General features: G+C 39.7%; 3 protein-coding genes, 1 long non-coding RNA gene and 1 pseudogene across 4 annotated transcripts in view; 3 read left to right on the top strand and 2 right to left on the bottom strand.

Moving 5' to 3' along the window:
- Positions 1-3,145, bottom strand: part of LOC138022990 (uncharacterized) — a 5,812-nt gene extending 2,667 nt beyond the window's left edge. The window contains exons 1-2 of the mRNA XM_068870026.1: positions 2,398-3,145; positions 1,063-1,136 (exon numbers count right to left, since the gene is read on the bottom strand). Of these exons, the coding sequence (XP_068726127.1) occupies positions 1,063-1,136; positions 2,398-2,934 (611 nt within the window). The 5' untranslated portion in view covers positions 2,935-3,145. The remainder of the gene's footprint in view (positions 1-1,062; positions 1,137-2,397) is intronic.
- A 114-nt stretch (positions 3,146-3,259) lies between these two features.
- On the top strand, positions 3,260-7,704 carry LOC138024464 (uncharacterized; annotated as a pseudogene).
- Positions 7,285-11,720, bottom strand: LOC138024465 (uncharacterized). The gene is made up of 3 exons (XR_011127005.1): positions 11,496-11,720; positions 9,742-10,087; positions 7,285-9,072 (listed from the first exon to the last, which is right to left on the bottom strand). It is a non-coding gene; the product is annotated as an uncharacterized lncRNA (long non-coding RNA).
- Positions 11,721-11,978: 258 nt separating this feature from the next.
- Positions 11,979-15,194, top strand: LOC138022989 (uncharacterized). The gene is made up of 2 exons (XM_068870025.1): positions 11,979-12,021; positions 12,916-15,194. The coding sequence occupies exons 1-2, from the start codon at positions 11,979-11,981 to the stop codon at positions 15,192-15,194; spliced, it is 2,322 nt and encodes a 773-aa protein (XP_068726126.1).
- A 4,456-nt stretch (positions 15,195-19,650) lies between these two features.
- LOC138022988 (uncharacterized) overlaps positions 19,651-20,000 on the top strand; it is a 2,758-nt gene continuing 2,408 nt past the window's right edge. The window contains exon 1 of the mRNA XM_068870024.1: positions 19,651-20,000. This exon is cut by the window's right edge and continues 222 nt beyond it. Within this exon, the coding sequence (XP_068726125.1) occupies positions 19,692-20,000 (309 nt within the window). The 5' untranslated portion in view covers positions 19,651-19,691.

Here is a 20,000-nt window from a genome sequence, read left to right as displayed (position 1 = left end):
AAAACTTTGAGTTTTGGACTGAAATTTTTCAAAGCAAAAATTCCTTAATGCATTTAGAACAGTTATATATGGTGGTCACTCAGTATGATACATATGCTTGAAGATCTGGCAAATGCCATCACTCGCAAAATGGACCATATTAAGATCTCACAATACTACTGAACTGGAAACAAGCAAAAACCTTGAGTTTTGGACTGAAAATTTTCAAAGCAAAAATTCCTTAATGCATTTAGAACAGTAATATATGCCCTGGTGGTCACTCAGTATGATACATATGCTTGAAGATCTGGCAAATGCCGTCACTCGCACAATGGACCATATTAAGATCTCACAATACTACTGAACTGGAAACAAGCAAAAACCTTGAGTTTTGGACTGAAATTTTTGCAAAGCAAAAATTCCTTAATGCATTTGGAACAGTAATATATGGTGGTCACTCAGTATGATACATATTCTTGAAGATCTGGCAAATGCCGTCACTCGCAAAATGGACCATGTTAAGATCTCACAATACTACTGAACTGGAAACAAGCAAAAATATTAAATTATGGACTGAAAATTTTCAAAGCAAAAATTCCTTAATGCATTTAGAACAGTAAGATATGGTGGTCACTCAGTATGATACATATGCTTGAAGATCTGGCAAATGCTGTCACTCGCAAAATGGACCATATTCAGATCTCACAACAATTTAATATTGAACTATTCAATAGGTATAAGCCCTTAGTTTTAGACTGGAAAAATTGTAAAAAATAAGAATTGTAAGTTATTTTTACTGTGGAAAAAAGTATAGTGGTCACTTGGCATTATGCTTTGGAAAGTGTAGTCATTTAAGACATGACACCAAACTAAGATCTCACAATTAACTGACCTATAAAAGAAGCCGAACTGCTCAATTGTGGACTTGAAAATAATATTGATACTGGTAAGTGTTATGACCTACAGGTAACAGATGTCTAACACAACTGTAGAGTCCAGTGATCTACATGTATACAGTTTGCACATCAGACATTTGTGTTTTTTGTTTAGTAAACAGACATTTGCTCATTATAACAAATGCACCTCATAGATAAATTCCATTTCAGTTCTTTCCCATCTGGCCCTGTCAAGGTTGCATAAACGTCCCTTACATTGGCCTGAAACAACAATAAAAACACACTATTACTATTACTTCCTTGACTTAACCTATGCTTTGCAAGCAGTTTTTTCCTACTTTATAGAAGTGTTTTCTTAGTTAAAATGCTTCATGTTATATTTAAAGGGCTATCCGCAACCATGATACTTTGCAAGCCTTTGCTGTTGTTATTAACCGGGAAATCGTCCAGTCAGCAGTTGTGTCAAAAGGTGCGTGGTAGGCCCGGACGATTTATACTTCATAGAAAATGCTTTGACTCTAGGGCATTCTTAATTACAGTATGACTAAGCAAATGTTATTTTTGCACATTCATTTCCTGTGGTTTTTTTTCTGTCATAATTTGACCTGAAAAGCAGTTTAGCATTTTCTTTTGCCTCTTTTGAAGCATAACGCTTTTAATAAAGTGCCAAAATAACCTTTCAATAAAGGTTTCAGTTTCTTTAGTTTCTTCGGAAGTGCCTGGATCTGAGCAACTACATGCAGTTGTTTGGTCTGTGAAGGAGATGATTTTCTGCTACATGGTGTATATGTTTTGTCATGCTGGGCCAAACTCTTTATTTCAATCGGAGGACAACCTCGCTTTCAGCCTTATTTTGCTCTTCACAACATAATTAGCTCCAATAGTGATGCAAACAGAACCAATACACAGAGTCCAAAAATAGACCACAATGGAAACCAATAAAAATTACGTGTCAGATGACCAGTAATTTCTGTATTATAGAAAATAGTGGCGATGCTGTGCCTGCCTGCAAAGTATCATGATTGTGGGTGGTCCTGAACTAAAACAAGTTTAAAACAGTTAATAGTTGTTTGGTTCGTTTTAGGATGGATATCTTTCCATAAATTCTGCAATTTTTTGTGTTGACTGTTTTGCTCTTTCTTATCCTGTAAATTAGGATGATTACATAATGTCATGTTCACTGGCATCCTTTGTATAAAGCACTCAACCTAATTTTCTTACAGTGTAGTATTCCACTCCACAAATTACTGATATGATGTGGGGATTCCTGGTCATTTGCCAGAAAACAGTGGTGTTTCTGTACATTCTCTACAGAGACCAGTTAGGTGGACAGGAAGAGATTTATTTGACAATGTTTGTATTCTACTCGGTTGTTCAAAAGGTGGATAACGCTATCCACCGGATAAATCACTGTCCAACAGATAAACACAATTTAAGTGATTAATCCAGTGGACAGCGCTATCCATCCTTCGAACAACTGGGGCCTGGTTGTTAAAGTTAATTTAAATGATCGATGACTTACCAACAGCTCCTTGGGAAGGCGCTTGGATGCTGGCGGTGCTGGATTTTCCCGCCTTTGAGCCATGTGCTTCTCAAAGAACTGGTTTTGGTTTTCAAACAGAGTTTCCAACCTTTGCATGAAATCATCAATGCGCGGGATATTACTTGTTTCAACCGAAGGATCGACTCTATTTAGCGCTGAGGCCAAATTCAAGGGTTCTAAGCAACGATTTGAACTGTCACGATCACTTCTTGGAACCCTTGGAATCAGCGCAGCGACGGTCGGCAGCGTCGAACTGCTCGGAGTTGAAGAGCACGTAGACGTAGAAGAAGAGGACGTAGATGCGGAGACGTTTAACCTCCGTCCCCCATTATCCTGATTTTCTGGTGTTTGGGTTAATGGTCTTTCACTCGAACGAGTTTCTTCATCGCGTCGTTCATGCTGCTCTGATCTAGTCGCGCTGGAACCAGACGGTGTTGGAGATTCTCTCGGCCGATTAGACGCCGACTTCGGTATCTTACGATGTTTACTAGGCTTATTGGGAGGTACTCGTGCCATATTTACTTAAAGAACGGGACAAAAGAAGAAGATCGAGCGAATACAAGAGGGCAAAATGAAGTCAACGCTGTAGCTAGGTCAAGGGAAAGAACGAACGTCGGATCCGCCGAAAGTCAAATACACCGCCGGCGAAACCCTACCTTGCAATTGTCAACAGTTCAAGCTTGAGCCAATAAATGAGCCAACAATGCGAAGTTAATTTTGATATGGCCTTCCATTGGTGCTCTTTGCAAGATTATTGATTGATGCCCATTTTGCTAGACATTGCCGCTAAACAATTGAATCGGAGGCTCAATATCAACTGATCCAATATGGCTCCCAAGAAGCGGCGTTTTTGCCCACATAATTTGCAAAGAGAATGTGTCAGTCAGGACATACAGAGAGCACTTCGATCTTTATTTCAGTAAAGAAAAAGATGAGTGGCAGAAAACTGAATCTTCAGACGAGGAAGATGGCTTAGTACAAGCCGAAGCACGGTGTGATTTGTTTTATGAAAGTCCACAAATGGCAGTGGACGAGCATGAAGAATGTGACAAAAATTTATACAGTGAAACAGACAAACATACGCGATCGGCGCCGGGTAAGTATGTTAGAACATCCATGCTCTGTCTTGATGTGTCTTTCCCTGCCGACAGAGTCTACTTTCCGCTTTATATTATTAATCGGCGAGAGAAAGTAGACTCTGCGCTGGGCCTGTGGGGGCTCTTTAGGATATAATAATGGTCCCTTACAGATGGCTAAATAAGTAAGGCCCTGCCAGAGGCTTGGGACGAGGAAAATTTCGTTTCTCTGAATTTTAAAAGTTTGGTGTTGGTGCTTTGTTGATGTTTCACTTTGCTGTCGGAAATTAAAGGAAATTTCAACTGAAGGATGTTATTTTTTTGCGGTTTCACTTTATGTGCAGTTGTCGCTACTTTTTGGGGCCATGTTACTTATCGGAATCTACCATAGCAGAGCCTCAGTAAGCAGAACGTAGTGGCAACCAGTAATTTTTTGTGGTTTCACTTTACTTTACCTTTATTTGTTTTAAATGTATTTGTCTCTTTGAAGGGTTATCAAACAAGCCTTCATTTTTAGCCAGGAAAGTGACTTTAAATTTTGGATAAATCATTCAGTTCTCACTTAATTTGAATAGCAATGGCTGCAATTAAAAGAACTTCATAACCATCACCTCAATAGGCCATTTCCGAGTTGCGGTTTGCCTCGGTTTCGAAGTGAGTCTTGGTGCTCAACTATTGTAAGGGAAATGAGTTTGATTTGCATAAGAATATGCAACTCATTTTCATTTGAATGGTTGTGCAACAGGACTTGATTTGAAACTGAGGCATGCAGCAACTCGGAAATGGGCTGTTATGATGAAATGAAGAAGGAACTACATGTAGATGTATGCTTGTATTGACATTCACATAATTCATATCCTAACACAATTAGCAGCTAAAATTAATTGACATTTTATTGCTCAATTTTACTTATCAGATACCAGTCATGTTTTCATCAAGAATCTTGAAGAAGAGGATAATCTTTTATTAAAAGATAGTGATTCAGACTCCGAGGATTTTATGTACCATGAAAGGATGCGACCAGATGTTCTGATGGAATTCTGGGATGTCGCAGATGAGGATGTTAACGAAGACTTCCCTCAAGGTCTCAGTAAAGTACCTTCAGTGGATGTTTCTGAATCGTCAGGGATTTATGGAAATCCAAAAGTCATTGTCCGTTGGATGCTTATTTTCCTATGTGTTTGGTCGTCATTCTGCTCACTGTCTGACCATGCGTTTGAATTACTACTTGCATTTCTATGGGCAGTATTTGATTCCTTAGGAACCATTTTTCCATTAGTGAAAAGCTTTGCAATGTTGTTTCCAAAGACAGTCCACCTGCTACGTAAACAACTTGGGCTTGATCAAGATAAGTTCATAAAGTATGTTGTGTGCCCCAAGTGTAACAGCTTATATAACTTTGATGATTGTTATGAAACACTTCACAGAAGAGTTTCAAAGAAGTGCACATTTGTCCAATACCCACACCATCGACAGCATTTTCGCAGAACTGCATGTGGGGAACCCCTTCTGAAAGAGGTAACATTAAAGACGGGGCAAACAAAACTTTATCCATTCAAAGTGTACTGCTATAACAGTGTCACTGAAAATCTTAAGTATTTTCTTCAAAGGCCTGGTTTTGCCTCAAAGTGTGAGTTATGGAGAAGTAGGGACATTCCAGTAGGATATCTAGCTGATATATTTGATGGACGCATCTGGAAAGAATGGCAATATGCCTGTGGAAAACCTTTCCTTGCAGCACCTAGAAATTATGTCTTTATGTTGAACGTTGACTGGTTCCAGCCATTCAAACACTCCTTGTACAGTGTGGGGGCTCTATACATGGTATTAATGAATCTTCCAAGAACTGAGAGGTTTAAACCGGAGAATGTGTTTTTAGTTGGTGTCATTCCTGGACCCCATGAACCTAAACTGACCATCAATACTTACTTGCAGCCCCTTGTTGCTGAGTTGAATGCCTTGTGGGAATATGGTGTAAGCATTAAAGCACATGACTCAACCACAGCCGAGGTATTTCATGCAGCCCTTCTTTGTGTAGGTTGTGATGTCCCTGCAGCAAGAAAGGTTTGCGGTTTTACAGGTCATGCATCAAACATTGGCTGTTCCAAATGTAAAATGCATTTTCCAGGCACAGTCGCAACAAAAATTGATTTCTCTGGATTTGATCCTTCACCTCTGAGAAGTAATCATGAACACCGGCAACAAGCTCAAGAGATCCTTGAGCAAACTTCTGCAGGTGACTGTTCCCATGTAGAGCAAAGATATGGTACTAGATACAGTGAACTGATGCAGTTACCTTACTTTGACTGTGTCCGTTTTCATATAGTAGATCCAATGCACAACCTGTTCACAGGTACGGCAAAACATGTGATGAGGAACATTTGGCTTGATTCAGACAAGCCATTGCTTGAGAAGAAAGACTTGCTTAAAGTACAGGAGAAATTGGACAAGGTGAAAGTGCCAGCCTCTGTTGGAAGAATGCCTAAGAAAATTAGGAACAGTTATGGAGGTTTTACTGCCGACCAGTGGAAGTCATTTACTGTGATATTTTCTGTGTATGCATTATGGAACATTTTGCCCAAGGATGACTTGGAACTGTGGCGTGATTTTGTCCTGGGTTGTTGGTATTTATGCTCATCAGTTACAACAGAAGCTAAAGCAAATTTGGCTCACTCGCACCTCTTAAAGTTCTGCAAGCGTTTTGAAGAATTGTATGGTAAGGAAAGGGGTTTACTCCAAATATGCATTTGCACACACATCTTTTAGACTGTGTTATGGATTATGGACCTGTATATGCTTTTTGGCTGTTTAGCTTTGAGCGGTATAATGGCATCTTGGGAGACTATGGAACAAATCAACGAGCAGTTGAGATCCAGTTGATGAGGAAGTTTACTTCAAATCAGTTTATGAGAGACATTCCCCTTCCAAATACATTTCAAGAGAGATTTAAGCCACTGTTAACAAGACTGACTTCTAAACAATCAGGAAGTCTTCAAGACAGTTTATCAACTGAACATGATTACATTTTTTCCGAAGTCATCAATGCCAGTCGCCTTTCCATCGGCCCTGTACAAAGAAGCAATGAATGGTCCTGTGCGGAGTCTTTATACACTTGCTGTGGACCTTCCTCTCGAGATAATTTAGATGCTAGTGCCCTTTTTCATTTGAAGAATTGTTACAGTGCCATTTTCAATGGAATAGATGAAGATTCTGTAACACCATACTTTGAGAGGTTTGCTGCCTGTAAATGTAATGGAGACCTTCTGGGATCTAGCAAATCTAGAAGCGACAGATCCGCATTTATTGTAGCAAGATGGTGTAAACTTGGGGGTACAATTGACACCTCTGGGTGTGATTTGAGGCCTGGAGTTGTTGACTACTTTATGAAACAGAATGTTAAAGTGAATGATCAATATGTGTCTTGTATTTTGGCATCAGTTCACTGGTTTCAAGCTCATCCCTCGAGACATGCCTTAGGAGCTCCAGTTGAAGTCTGGTGCAAAGATCTATTTGAACCAGAAGGAGGTTCCAGTTTCATCCCTGTCCAGAGAATCTATGGCAAATTCATCCCAGCTATTGACATTATTGAAAGGGAAAATGTTCTTGTTGTTTGCCCTCTTCCACGCAAGCTCCAGTGTTAAGTGTGATATTAATTTTCTAAGAATGACAATAATTATCATTCTTAGAAATATCACAATTCAAAGTTTTCTTCATAGTAGTGATAATATTAATTAATCGCATCATTTCATTATTGCTCATGTGGCCAGCTGCAAGTTGATTTAAAACTGCAGGAACTGTGAACAAATTTAATAGACTTTGATATGTTATTGTTCAAATCATGGCTACAATCAAAATATTATAAATAGGGCTAGAAGTAGTTTCCAGGAAAAGTGGGTTTTCAAACTCTGGACATATTTGTTCAGCCAAAAAAGGATTGTAATCAAGAAAAAACAGGATTCCTGAATGATTTGTCAAGTGCTTGGTGGAAAGTTAGTTCAAGCCCTATTTAGCTACATCTAGTATTAAATTCAAACAGTAATTTTAGTTTCTATGAAGTCTATTATATTGAAGTTATTTTATGATTATAGCTACTTAAACATACAATGCCATGTTGGCTTCTAGTTCTGTTCATATATGACAACCACATTGAATAATATTGTTTTGGGAAATACATCAAAGTACTTGCCAAAAGAAAAATGGTTTTACAGGTTATTGACTGCCTTTCTTTACTCCCAAGATAATTTACATGTGTTGATATTAGACTGTTGCAAAATTAAAAGCCTGTTTCTGGTTGCTCATAAGCAGGGCAGGGATTTTATGAAGGTTAATCCATTTATTCCATTACTTTCAGGTAACTATTACTGTTCCTGGAGGAGAATCAAGAGGTTATCCCTATATTTAGATCTCCTTCCAGATAACCCACCCAGTCAATGAAAGGTTGACCACACAACCGGGGTCTATGTCCCCTAGTCTTTACGAACATTGGTGTGGGTTCTTTTGCATCCCACAAGGACAGATCAGTGAAAGTGCTGTGAGATGGGGCCAATTTTTTTTTTTTTGTGGTTATCTTAGAAAAGAAAACTGGTTTTGACCAGATCTGGCAGATCCAGACCAGATAAGGGGACAGGGCGGTCTCTCTGGCCACTCCCCTGAATCCACCACTGACCAGTAATAATGGTTTTTACAATCAGGCCAAAAAGCTGCTGTGAAGGTGGGTTTTCTACAGGAAACTTTCTTTTGATCAAAGCAGCGTGGCAAAAATCAAGTTCACAGAGAGTCCAGTTGCCAAGTGCAATGAAATCCCTGCATTATATTGCTCCACAAATGAAATCCCCCAGCCCAGTTGTTTGAAGCAGGATTAGAAAATCACCCAGAAAATCACTTTAATCTAAGTCAATCTGAAAACTTACAAAGCAAAATTCTGTTGATTCTTTCGGAAACAATTTTGGTTTTTGTACACTCTTAAATGATGAGTGAAAAAGGTGCCCATTGAACAAAAGAAACAGGAAGTGGGATTAAAATAATTTTAACAATGGGTTTGTATTGATATTATTGGCCTTTAAACACCTGGGCCCGGTTCCTCGACAGTCGATTAACTTAATCCAGGATTAGCGTAAACTTTTGTTTCACATTTTCGACTTTTTGTTGAAAGTTTTTTTTGCTTATTTTTGTTTTTCAAAATTGACGTCTTCTCGTGTAAAGTTCTGCCAAGAATCTGCATTGAACAGCATTTGGCAGTAGAGAAATAAAATGCTTGGTTAGTTTTTAATCTGGGATTAGTGTTAATCGGCTTTTGAGGAACCGGACCCTGGTGTACAGGTTACATGTTTTATCTAACTATTAGTATGTCATAATAATCGACAATGATATTGCTAGAGCTAAGAGCTGCCAGGGATCTTTAAGGGCAAATTGAGAAACAAAAACGAATGGTAGTTGCTTGTATACAAAGGCTTCCGATTTTATTACATACTCAAGAGGGTGAAACTAGAGCCAGAAAAACTGAAGGCTCCTATGAACTTGAAAGAGGCTATTAACACTTTAAATTATTGGTGTGAGTCCTTGGGGCAGCCTGTTAGTCCTGAAATTAAGAAAATTCATGATTAAGGCATATTCGGTACCCGATACACTAAGTCTTTCTCTAGCACATATAAATTACAAATTCACAAGGAAAAGAGGAGACTCAGTAAATGCTTAAATTCAATACATTGTACATCTTGTTACTGCAGTGTTGACACTGGATATGCTTACAGTATACCACTTAAATGCAGAAGATCTATTAAAACAATGTACACTGCAACAGTAACTCCACTAGGTTCTTAGTGTAGTAAATTTACACTCCTGCAGGAGAATTGCATGACAACACTTTACTACATGTATATAGCAAATCACATGGAACTACAACAATTATTAACTGCACTTCTGGTCATCATGGTGGTACACATGATTCATGATATAGCTTCTCTCCTCACAAAATGAAACTCAACAGTGGCTCAATATGTCCACAAAAATGTTCAAGTCAAAATGACAATACCAAATAACATGATGTTTCTCCAAGGAAGGTGTGTAATTAGTCACCCAGTGTACCACAAATACATGTATCAATGTGCCAAAACAACACTGACAAATGCATATTGATAATTATGATAAAAGAAGACTCAGCTTCTATCAGGAGTCACTTTTTCATAAGATGCCTTTTGTATGATCTTATGATAAAACTGCTTTACTCTACATGTATATACAGTCTCACCAGCTCAATGATCTCCAAGTGGATTTTCTATCAGTTTCTGCAACTTTCTCTTGTTTTCAAAAAAATTCACAAAAGAGAAATAAAGATTGTCCTTCATTGGGTCAAATTGCAACTCTGGTGGTAAATCACCAAGAGTGCGATATTGGGCTTTCACAGTTTCTTGACACTTGTCACTCCTGCTTTTCTTGTGAGTGGCCTGTTCAGCTATGCTCTCTGAACAAGTACTTTCCTCTTCATTCTCTTGAAACTGGGATGTTGAATCCTTATTTTGTTCTTTCCTCTCTTTCAACATCTTTCGTCTTCTTTTTAAGTAATTCCGCCTGCTTTCTTTGTTGTGCTTTCCCATCTATTTATTAAAAAACCACATAATAATAGAAAAGGAAAGGTGGTGTTAGTAATATTCTGCATACGAGCCAATTGACGTATCAAAAGGCTGGTACTTAATTACTCAGTTACCATCCAGGGGTCAGTTTGTTGACCCCTGGATGGGATGCCACAATAGTCCATTGCAGATTACCCACAGCAGTTCCTTGCCTACAGAAACAATGCAACAGCAAGGCTTGAGCCCATACCTCCTGATATGAAGTTAGAGGTGTTAACCACTTAGATGCCAGGCTTCCATCCACAGTACCAGTGATAATATTACAATGATGTGAGCATTATACTTTAGTATTTTCCCCACAAGATATTAGTGAATAGTGCTTTCCGCGTGTGCTGATTGACTTGTTTGGATTCACGGCTAGGTAGTAAATACTAAAACAGTGGATAGCATTGAACGGGGGCACTGATTGGCTCGTCAAACTCCGAATATCCTGTGCTATTTACCTCCGAGCAACTCTGGAAAAAATGGTGTCCCGATTTGCATCCGCGACAAGTGAAGAAAACATCCAAATTAATTTTTTGTTCTATATATTATTTCACTGTTTTAGTTGTGCTTCGCGGCTCTGTAAATATCCACCACTAGCCACCTCCACTTCCGTGAATAGTTGTTAAGTATCAACCTTCATTTCAGAGAATAATAATTGTTAACTATAAATAATATTTAATCATCAACTACTATTATTTTAAGACTACAACTAAAAAAGTGCATAAAAAATAAAATAAAATAAAATAATAACAATAATAAAATGACAAATAAATTAACAATACTACTACTACTACTACTACTACTAATAATAATAATAATAATAATAATAATAATAATAATAATAAAGAACTTAGACTCTGTATACCTAACATGCCAAGTTACTGAAAATTGACACCTTGCTGAAGTAATTTTTTAAGCGCTGCCTGGGACAGCACACAGCAAGTAGAAAAACCAACATTGTAGCTTAAATTAATCCTTCAACCAAGCAAGTTGTCGATGTTTAGATGGTGAGAAATTGGCCATTGGTAATATGTGCTCAAAAGAATTTATGAAGTCTTGTAGGATCAACTTTGTGATTATTGTGCCTGACAATGGTTATCAAAAATGCCAATTGTTAAAGCCTTAGCAAACCAAGGTTATGATTCCACAGGTACATAAAATCAACACTAAAATTATAACTGGCTTTTTGACTCCTTTATGTTACCATTTATGTCAGGGCTTTGCCACGTTAGTTTTTGTTGGTATAATTTTAACACACAGGGCCAACACATTCCTGGCCTTGGTGTTCAGAGTTGCTCACAAAAGTTCTAGAATGCTTTTACATTTTCGCTATTCTCACATCTCTGCGATTGATGCTATAACAATAAGAGTATACAAAATTACATACCTTTTTAAAGCTGTCGCAAGCCTTCGTGACTCACTTCGTTGTCTGCCGGCCGACAGAGTCGTTCACGCGCAAACCGCTGAATATGCGCGCAACGCAAACTCAGTAAATTTCCTTTCGTATCAGCGCCAACAGCGCCAAAAACGTTTCAGTTATTACCTTGCATTAGTAAAATAGGAGAAAACTAGAGAAGATCTAGAGAACGTATGATAGATAAAATAAGGTACGGTCAAGATTTTAATATATGAAAGTAAACTTAAAGGCCCACCTTCAGACAGGCATTGCTTGCCGTGGAACACATTCATCCAATCAGATCACTACGATAAGCAGTGCAAATTTTGTGCGAATAGGCCTTTTGCATAGCAGATTTTGTACCATGTGATCGTTTGTTGCTAGAGGGCAAGCTCATTATTATTGACTGGGACATTAAAACAAAGAGACCTGAACCAGTCAAGCTTGACTTGCCTTTGTTTCAATGCCTCCAGCATGGCGGATTTTGTGCAAAAACAAACGGTCGAAAAGCCTGTCGGTTGAAGGTGGGCCTTTAATTGATCACCAAATTTCATCACCAGCCGGCGCCTAATGGTAAACTTAATGTTCTTTATATATGTCTTCACAAAGGTCTAGAAGATTCGTAAATACGTAATCGCCTCCGAAATAAACTGCAGCACTGATGCAATTTAATAAATTTTGAAAATTTGTGTAAGTGTGTGGAGCAGGGGTACCGCAGTGGTGAGAGCACTCGCCTACCACCAGAACAATGTGGCCCGGGTTCGATTCCCGGTCTCGGCGTCATATGTGGGTTGAGTTTGTTGGTGGTTGACTCCTTGCTCCAAGAGGTTTTTCTCCGGGTACTCCGATTTTCCGCTCTCCTCAAAAACCAACAATGCCAATTTCTACTGAATTCGATCCGGAATGCACGGACACATCTTGAACGAGCGCTCTTAAGGTCCGTGGGTAAACAAATTCCAAAAACTTCCATTCCACACAACGTGGGTAGTGGAAAAGCAAAACTGGCGTAAGGTTTCAATTTTGGACAATCTGCAGACGTTTCGTAAATTAATCGCAAAAATCAATTTTTGATAATCGTTTGCTTAAATTTACGCCGTGAGCAAAAACATACTTTTAGACAACGAATTTGCCACACCAGCAAATGTAGAGCAAACGTTCTTTAATTTTACACGGGGGGCAAAATTGTAATAAATTTAAATCAAAACACCAAATTTACTTCAAGAACAAAGATAAAACAAAATCTGTGTAAACCTGATATTTACTTTACATTTACGCCACAATTGCAGCAAAGCAAACTTAAACTTTTAAACGAAAATTGCACTAAGAGCAAATTCGTAGCAACATTAGTACTCCAAATTTACAGCAGATTTGCTCAACTGACAAACTTAAGTAAATTCGTTTTTTCGTGCAGTGTTTGATCCAATCGGTCTCATCACGCCCTTTACGGTGAGGTCCAAATTGTTGCTGCAAGGTCTGTGGACTCAAGGTGTTGGTTGGGATGATGAAATACCGGTGGGAACTGCAGTGAGCTGGAATCAGTGGGTCGAAGAGCTTTCAGAGCTTGAACACCTTCATATTCCAAGATGTTACACTGATTTGCCCTTAAGTCAGAACCCTACGGTGGAGCTACACGCGTTTGGTGACGCATCAGAAGTTGCTTATGCCACTGCAGTGTACCTAAGAGTTGTTCCTGAAGAGGGAAAGGCATGCACTAGCCTTGTGATGTCCAAGACCCGAGAGGCTCCTGTGAGAAAGATTTCTCTTCCACGCTTAGAGCTAATGGCTGCTGTGATAACTGCTAGACTGTGTACCTATGTTAAAGATGCAATTGATTGTCATATTAGCTGCATTGTGTGTTGGACAGACAATTCCTCAACCTTGCACTGGATCAGAGGCTCAACCACTCGGTGGAAACCGTTTGTTGCTAATCGTGTTATCGAGATTCAGTCGTTGTTGGATCCCAGTGTTTGGAGATATTGCCCGGGACTGCACAATCCAGCCGATCTACCTACCCGAGGCTTATCTGCAAGTCAGTTAAGAGAGAGTCAGTTGTGGTGGAAAGGGCCCTCTTGGTTGCAAGAGTCCGAAAAGGAGTGGCCTGAAGATTTAAGGTCTAAACCTTCCAGTGACATTGTCGATCTGGAAAGAAAGGGTAAAGCTAGTGTCAGTTGCGTTGTGCAACCCAAAGAACCAGTTATCGACTTCACAAGGTTCAGCAAGTATGGTCGCTTGTTAAGAACTGTTGCGTGGATCAGAAGATTCATTTGCAACTTGAGGGTGAAGGAAGAAGAAAGAATTGACACCTCTCTGACTGGATTAGAAATACAAGGTGCAGAAGAGTGGTTGATAACCCATGTACAAGAAGCTAGTTTTCCTGAATACGTTAGGTCAGTTAAACAGCATGGTGTCTTGAAGAACAGCAACCTAGCAAATCTAAACCCATTTCTGTGCCCTTCTAGTGGTTTTCTTCGTGTTGGAGGAAGAATTCATAAGTCGCTGCTACCAGAAGAAGAGAAACACCCCATTATCTTGCCTTCTAACCATCCTGTTGTGAAGTTATTGATCGATGATGTTCACTGCCGTGAACTACACGCTGGTGTTGAGCACACTTTGTCAGTTCTGCGACAAAGATTTTGGTTGGTCAAAGAAAGATCGACTGTCCGTCAGACACTAAAGAACTGCATGCTATGTCGCCATCACCAAACCAAGCCATTTTGGCAACGAATGGCACCCCTGCCTGAAGATAGGATCAAACCTGCGCCGCCTTTCACCAATGTAGGTCTGGACTTTGCCGGTCCTTTGTATTTGAAAGACAGTGGTGACAAAGCATACATCTGTCTATTTACATGTGCAGTTACCCGTGCGGTACACTTAGAGTTAGTGTACAACATGACCGTGGAGCGATTCCTCCTTGCTTTGAGACGCTTGATTGCAAGAAGAGGAATGTGTAGTGTTATTTGGTCAGATAATGCAAGAACATTTGAAGCTGCTAACAAAGAGCTACAGCAGTGTTGGAGAATACTAGAATCTGACCAAACTCAGGTTACATTGTCAGAAAGGAAAATTCAGTGGAAGTTCATCGTGGAAAGAGCCCCATGGTGGGGTGGGTTTTACGAGCGCCTTGTAAAGAGTGTCAAGACACCTCTGAAGAAAATCTTTGCCAAGGCAATGTTGGATGCCGAACAGCTAACTACTATTTTGGTTGAGATTGAGGCACAGCTTAACAGTCGCCCTCTCACTTACCTTGGTGCCGACCCCGATGACTACAGCGTCATTACCCCTGCGCAGATTCTTATTGGGAGAAATCTCCAAGCATCTCCTACTAAGGACACTTGTGTTTCAGAACACACATCTAGAGCCCTCACTAAACGATTTCAGTACCACCAGAGACTTGTAAATGGATTTTGGAGGCGTTGGCATGCTGATTATCTGAAGTCTCTGACACCCCTCAAGAAATGGTACCAAGTTGGCCGTGAAATCTGTAAAGGTGATTTGGTCCTTGTGAGTGAAGATCACGTAGCTCGTGGTCAGTGGTCACGTGCACGTGTGGAGGCCGTCCACCCAGGTCGTGATGGTCTTGTCCGGTCGGTTACCCTGCGTACCACATCTGGAAGTCTTACCCGTCGTCCAGTTCAGCGACTTCACCTCCTTGAAGCCTGTGATGCTGATTTAGCTGTTGAACTTAATTGAACTATGTGGAAACATTGTTGAACATTTTGTAGTGGAACTTAGAAATTGTTTATAGGCGTATTGATGCACTTCCCGCATCGGGCGGGAGGATGTTCGGAACTGAAAGTTTCTATTTTTGTCAGGTTTGAGGACCCTGGGTCCCAGTGATGCAGGGGCTCGGGAAACCCCGCATAAAATTTTCCATGTGCTCGTGAGTTTATGTTGAATTCGTTGTGTCGCGTAGAAATTGTAATCCTTGTTGCGTTTGAAGAATAAATCGTTGAATACAGATTTTGTTGCGTTCTGGGCATTACTTTCTTGCGCGGTATGGGTACTAGCGTTTTCAAGATGGCGCCCACTCTAACTTGCTGTTATTATGCACCTATCAATGTTAAGAATGTTAAGCCCCAGGATGGAGGGGGGGGGGGGATTTTGACATTTTTGTGAAAAAATGCGTCAAATTCCCCAGCCACGTGACAACATAATTGGCCAAAAGTATCAAAACACGCTAGGGCGAGTAAAGGTGGCCAAAATAATGCCCTTTAGACTTTGCTGCACACAGTAAGAGTGCAATGTATGTACCACTCACCTCTCGTTCACAATCATCTACCTCTCAAAAATGTGGGAAGTTCATTTGAACGCCCTCTGGGTATTTTCCAAGATGGCGGAGTTTTTCTGCTTTTAGGCAACCTCGTTCCCAGGGCCTTTCCCTCATTACCTGGGGAGGGAAAAGCCTTGGGAACAAGGTTGATTTCCAAGCCTTCTTCATTATCCAAGATGGTGGCCATGTCAAAATTCCCCACCCTGGGAATATGTAGCACGATCAAAATCCCCACCCTGGGGACAGACCTCACAGTCAAAGCCCCCCCTCCCTGGGGCTTAACATTGATAAGTGCATTATAGGTACGCAAATATTTCTTTCATAAATTCTCCGGACCAGACCCTGATATATCATACATTAATTTGTTTCTCATTATAAATTTCGTAAATTAAACATGGATACAATGAATATTGTAAGTATTGTTCTCAAGAACGGCTTTTGTTGGCAAAAAAAAGTGCCAACAAATTTTGGCTTGGCGGAAACATCAACCTGGCTTGGACAAAATTAATGCAGTATTTGTCAAGAAGACACATGACGCGATTAAACGACAGTCAATCTTTCATTCTGGTATACATTTGTTCAAGGACGATTGTAGAATCCAGTTATAGTGTACCAAGTTACAGTGTACCAAAACACCCCATATTTTGGCTTTAGTCGCTTATATCTCAAAATGGAAACTCGGTGCCCCCCATTTTTTATTTCTGGAATGTAATCAACATATCAGGATAAAACTTTTTGATTCAGAGCCACCTTAAATAATTGAAAAGTTAAGGTAGCTCTGAATCCGCTGCACAGAATTTTTTTTATACTTTGCAGAGTTTTATCTTGGTCTGTTGATCACCTTTGTGCAATAAAAAATGGAGCTCACCGAGTTCGTTTTTGAGATATAAGCAACTAAAGCCAAAATATGGGGTGTTTCTGCAGGGCTTTCCTGTTCCCATGGTAACTTAATACGTCACAAAAAGGACTGCACCTTGTTCAGCAATAATTGGTATTGGTACCATAACATTGGTGTTACGTGATAAATTGTTGTCGTGACAATCCTTCTAATAACAAGGTCTCTTAAAAGTGTTTGAGCCATTAAATGCAGAAGATCCCGAAGCAGGTAAGGGTATGCTACTTCTTGCTTATTTTTTGCAGTCCATTCTCTTGCCGTTATCTTCTTGCGGCCAGCGTTTCTTCTCCGACGGATTTGTCGAAGCAAAAAAACAAAAAAAAAAAAAGCAAGAAGTGCCAGCGAGTTCATTTGTATTATATTGTATTGTATTTCGGACGCCATCTTGAACTACAAGTTGAGTAGACACGTGATTAGGACATTCGATTTTATTCCATGATTGCCTGGCCAGTCTCAGTCAGATTTTCAAGAGGGCCGCTCACGATGGGGAATTTGCCTCGAGAGGCAAAAAAAAAACCCCAAAATATTGGATACTGTTCTTACGGCCTCACAAGGAGAAAATCTCTCCAAAATCTTGCTGTACGCGTGAAGAAATGACTGAGCTACAGCTGCCTCGCGATGCGGTTTGCTCACAGGGGCACCCAACGACCAATTTGTTGTAAAATGTATTCTTATACCCCAGTTAATGAAAATAAATGTTATTAAGGCATTTTCAGGTGTTTTTCAGTGTTGCTGGGAAAACATTATCTGTTCCTTTTTCCCAGCAAGACACACAAGAAATTTCCCAGCCAGCTAGATAAAATTGGTTGGTTTCCCAGCCAGCTGATCAAATTTATTCCAGGAATGAAATTACTTAATTACTTACTTAATTAATTTATATATAAAACAGTTTTTTTTTTTCCGCATGCACAATCACTCTGACTAGCCGTCGTATGTTTGTCACTATTCTCTGGGAGAGGGAAAGGGTTCTTTTTTTTTTTTTTTTTTTTTTTTTTTTTTTTTTTTTTTTTTTTTTTTGTAGTCGTCCTCAGTCTTCAGACTCGGGTTGAAATGCTAGGAAAAGTCAGTAATTCCCAGGCAAAACCTCTATCAATAGTAAATTTCCCAGCCAGCTCATCGAAACACCTGTATTTTTGCCAGCCAGCAAGAATCCTCTGGGGAACAGATAAAGTGAGGAACAGATTTGTTGGGTGCCCCTGTGCTCAGCTTTGACTTATTTGTGCTGCGGGCATTTAAGGGGAAAAAAGACGGAAGAAAACTCTCTGCACGTTTAGCACGCTTTGCACGCAATATATGCACGTGTTTTACATTTTTGTACTTTTTTCCTTGAGAATAAATTGTTTCGCTTGGTCTTTCATCTTTACCGTCGTTCAAACCAGTTTCTTTCTCGCGGAGTAAGTAAGGCACTTTAATCAAACCAGAAGGGTCTTGAGTGTTTACAACGCGAATTCATATTTTGATACGGTTTTCTTATTATATTGTCCGTCGTTCCCTCGTGTAAAACAATTAAAATCGTTAGTCTACGGAGAATGTCAGCGAATGAACCACTGTACGAACAAATTCATCTCAAGGGCGAGAGTTTTGCCAACGGGCTATCGGTTGAGATGGTGTTACGTTTCCATAGTATCCAATCTGCGGTTTCCAAGAGGCATCCTACGGGCGTTAAAAACTGCTTTTTCTTTTTGCTTTCAAAGGGCTATTAGCGAAAAAATGTAACTTTCAGGCCGTTTGCTTTGAGGCCTATGCTATGACCAACAGCAAAACACGAGTTCTCGTAGAATCACCAAAGTTATGTCTGGGTAACGTTGGGGCGCGATTAAACCTAGATAAATGGCCAGTTGGGAAGACCCTGTGTTGGTAGAACTGTGGTGAGCGCGCTAGGATGGAGAAGTGTCGTCTCATGGAAAAACCATTATATCCGATGAACAACTCCATTGGTTCCGAAGGCGCTTATTCATTTGATACTGAATGATTTATTTAGCCTGGATTTTTCAAAAGATAGGTTTCACTATTATCCGGAAAATGATTTACTAGTAGTAGCTAAAACCAATTAATTTAGCTACTTGTAAACGAACAAGTAACCATGTTGTGGAATTAGTTCATTTTAGCTTATTCGTTTTTTCTTTTGTAATTCTTTTATTTTTTCAACCCACAGGAACCACAACGCATTGCCACAGATTGAGGAGTCTACGTAAAGACAAACGTTGAAAAAACAAGAAAATGTATGTTTTCGTTTATTGCAACAATTTTAATATCAATAACAGACATAACCATATTCCTTTAGGTAATGTTGAGAAAGCTTGTACGTCTTTCCATTAAGGATCTTCTGCTCAGGTCGAGCTTCTAGCTCGAGCTCGAGGTTTGCGCAAAACCGCTGGGAGTTATTTTTGTTTGCCTAAAAGACGCAATAAATATCTGTCAAAACAGTAAACTGACGAAAAAGATTCTGGACATTCAGCCTTTACTTGTGCCATCAAAAATGCCTCTTTCCTGCCTAATTTCGGAAACTGCAGCAGATACCATGTCTCAAACGATTTCCTTTAACTTGCCTGAAAGCCGAACTGATTATAAAAAAAGGATAAATGATTTCATATTACATTTAGTCATTTGATGGGGCACTGCAAACCGGCTAGTAGATATTTCTTTTCGGTCGAAACCATCTGTAACTCAAAGCTCAGTAATGTACCTCACATATTTCGGACACAATAAGGAAAACGTTTGTTTAGTTTCCCAGTCAAGGAAAACATACTTTTACCCACACACCCCTCCCCAATAATTAAGCCAATCACGCAATTTTGGTTGAAACACATTGAGCTAAGAGAAAATTGACACACTGATCTCGTAATTACCGAAATCTCTTGTCAAATTATCAATGTATAAGGAAGTTTACTTTTCGTCTTGTTTACTTAATGAAAAAATCGCATGTTTTAATAACCAATTTGCTCTAAATACACAATACTCGAGTTGCTAAAGTAGGATTTCAAGAACGGGTCTCCATTTAATTGCTGACTTAGATTGTAAGATGGCTTCGGGTTCGTTCAAAATTCGCAAACAAGCGTCTGATAGAGAGAAGCTCGCCGAAGAAATGGACTGTATGTTTAGCGTCAATCGCGGGCCATTGACGCCGCGCAAACGAGACGCTTCACAGTTTGAGGAATGTCGACGCAGAGCGCAAATTCAAAGAATGAAGAACGCTTTCCGCACGTTGTCATTCCGTTCAGAACCGACTATCGGAGAAGAGCGCCTGAGAAGATCAGCAAAATGCACTGCCGAAGCACCAAGCACAAGGGGCGACCTTGTTGTGGAAAAGAAATACGAAGATTTGATTCAC

The sequence above is a fragment of the Montipora capricornis genome, chromosome 11, assembly GCF_036669925.1.
Source record: "Montipora capricornis isolate CH-2021 chromosome 11, ASM3666992v2, whole genome shotgun sequence".
NCBI lineage: Eukaryota > Metazoa > Cnidaria > Anthozoa > Scleractinia > Acroporidae > Montipora > Montipora capricornis.
Note: the sequence above shows the minus strand (reverse complement) of the source record. Positions and strands in the feature narration are given on the sequence as shown.

Bases quoted from the DNA above. Each gene is read 5' to 3' on its own strand.
- LOC138022989 (XM_068870025.1), top strand. From the start codon at position 11,979: ATGGCGGATTTTGTGCAAAAACAAACGGTCGAAAAGCCTGTCG. The intron at 12,022-12,915 runs GTTGAAGGTGGG...TTTTTCGTGCAG, and splicing joins AACGGTCGAAAAGCCTGTCG to TGTTTGATCCAATCGGTCTC.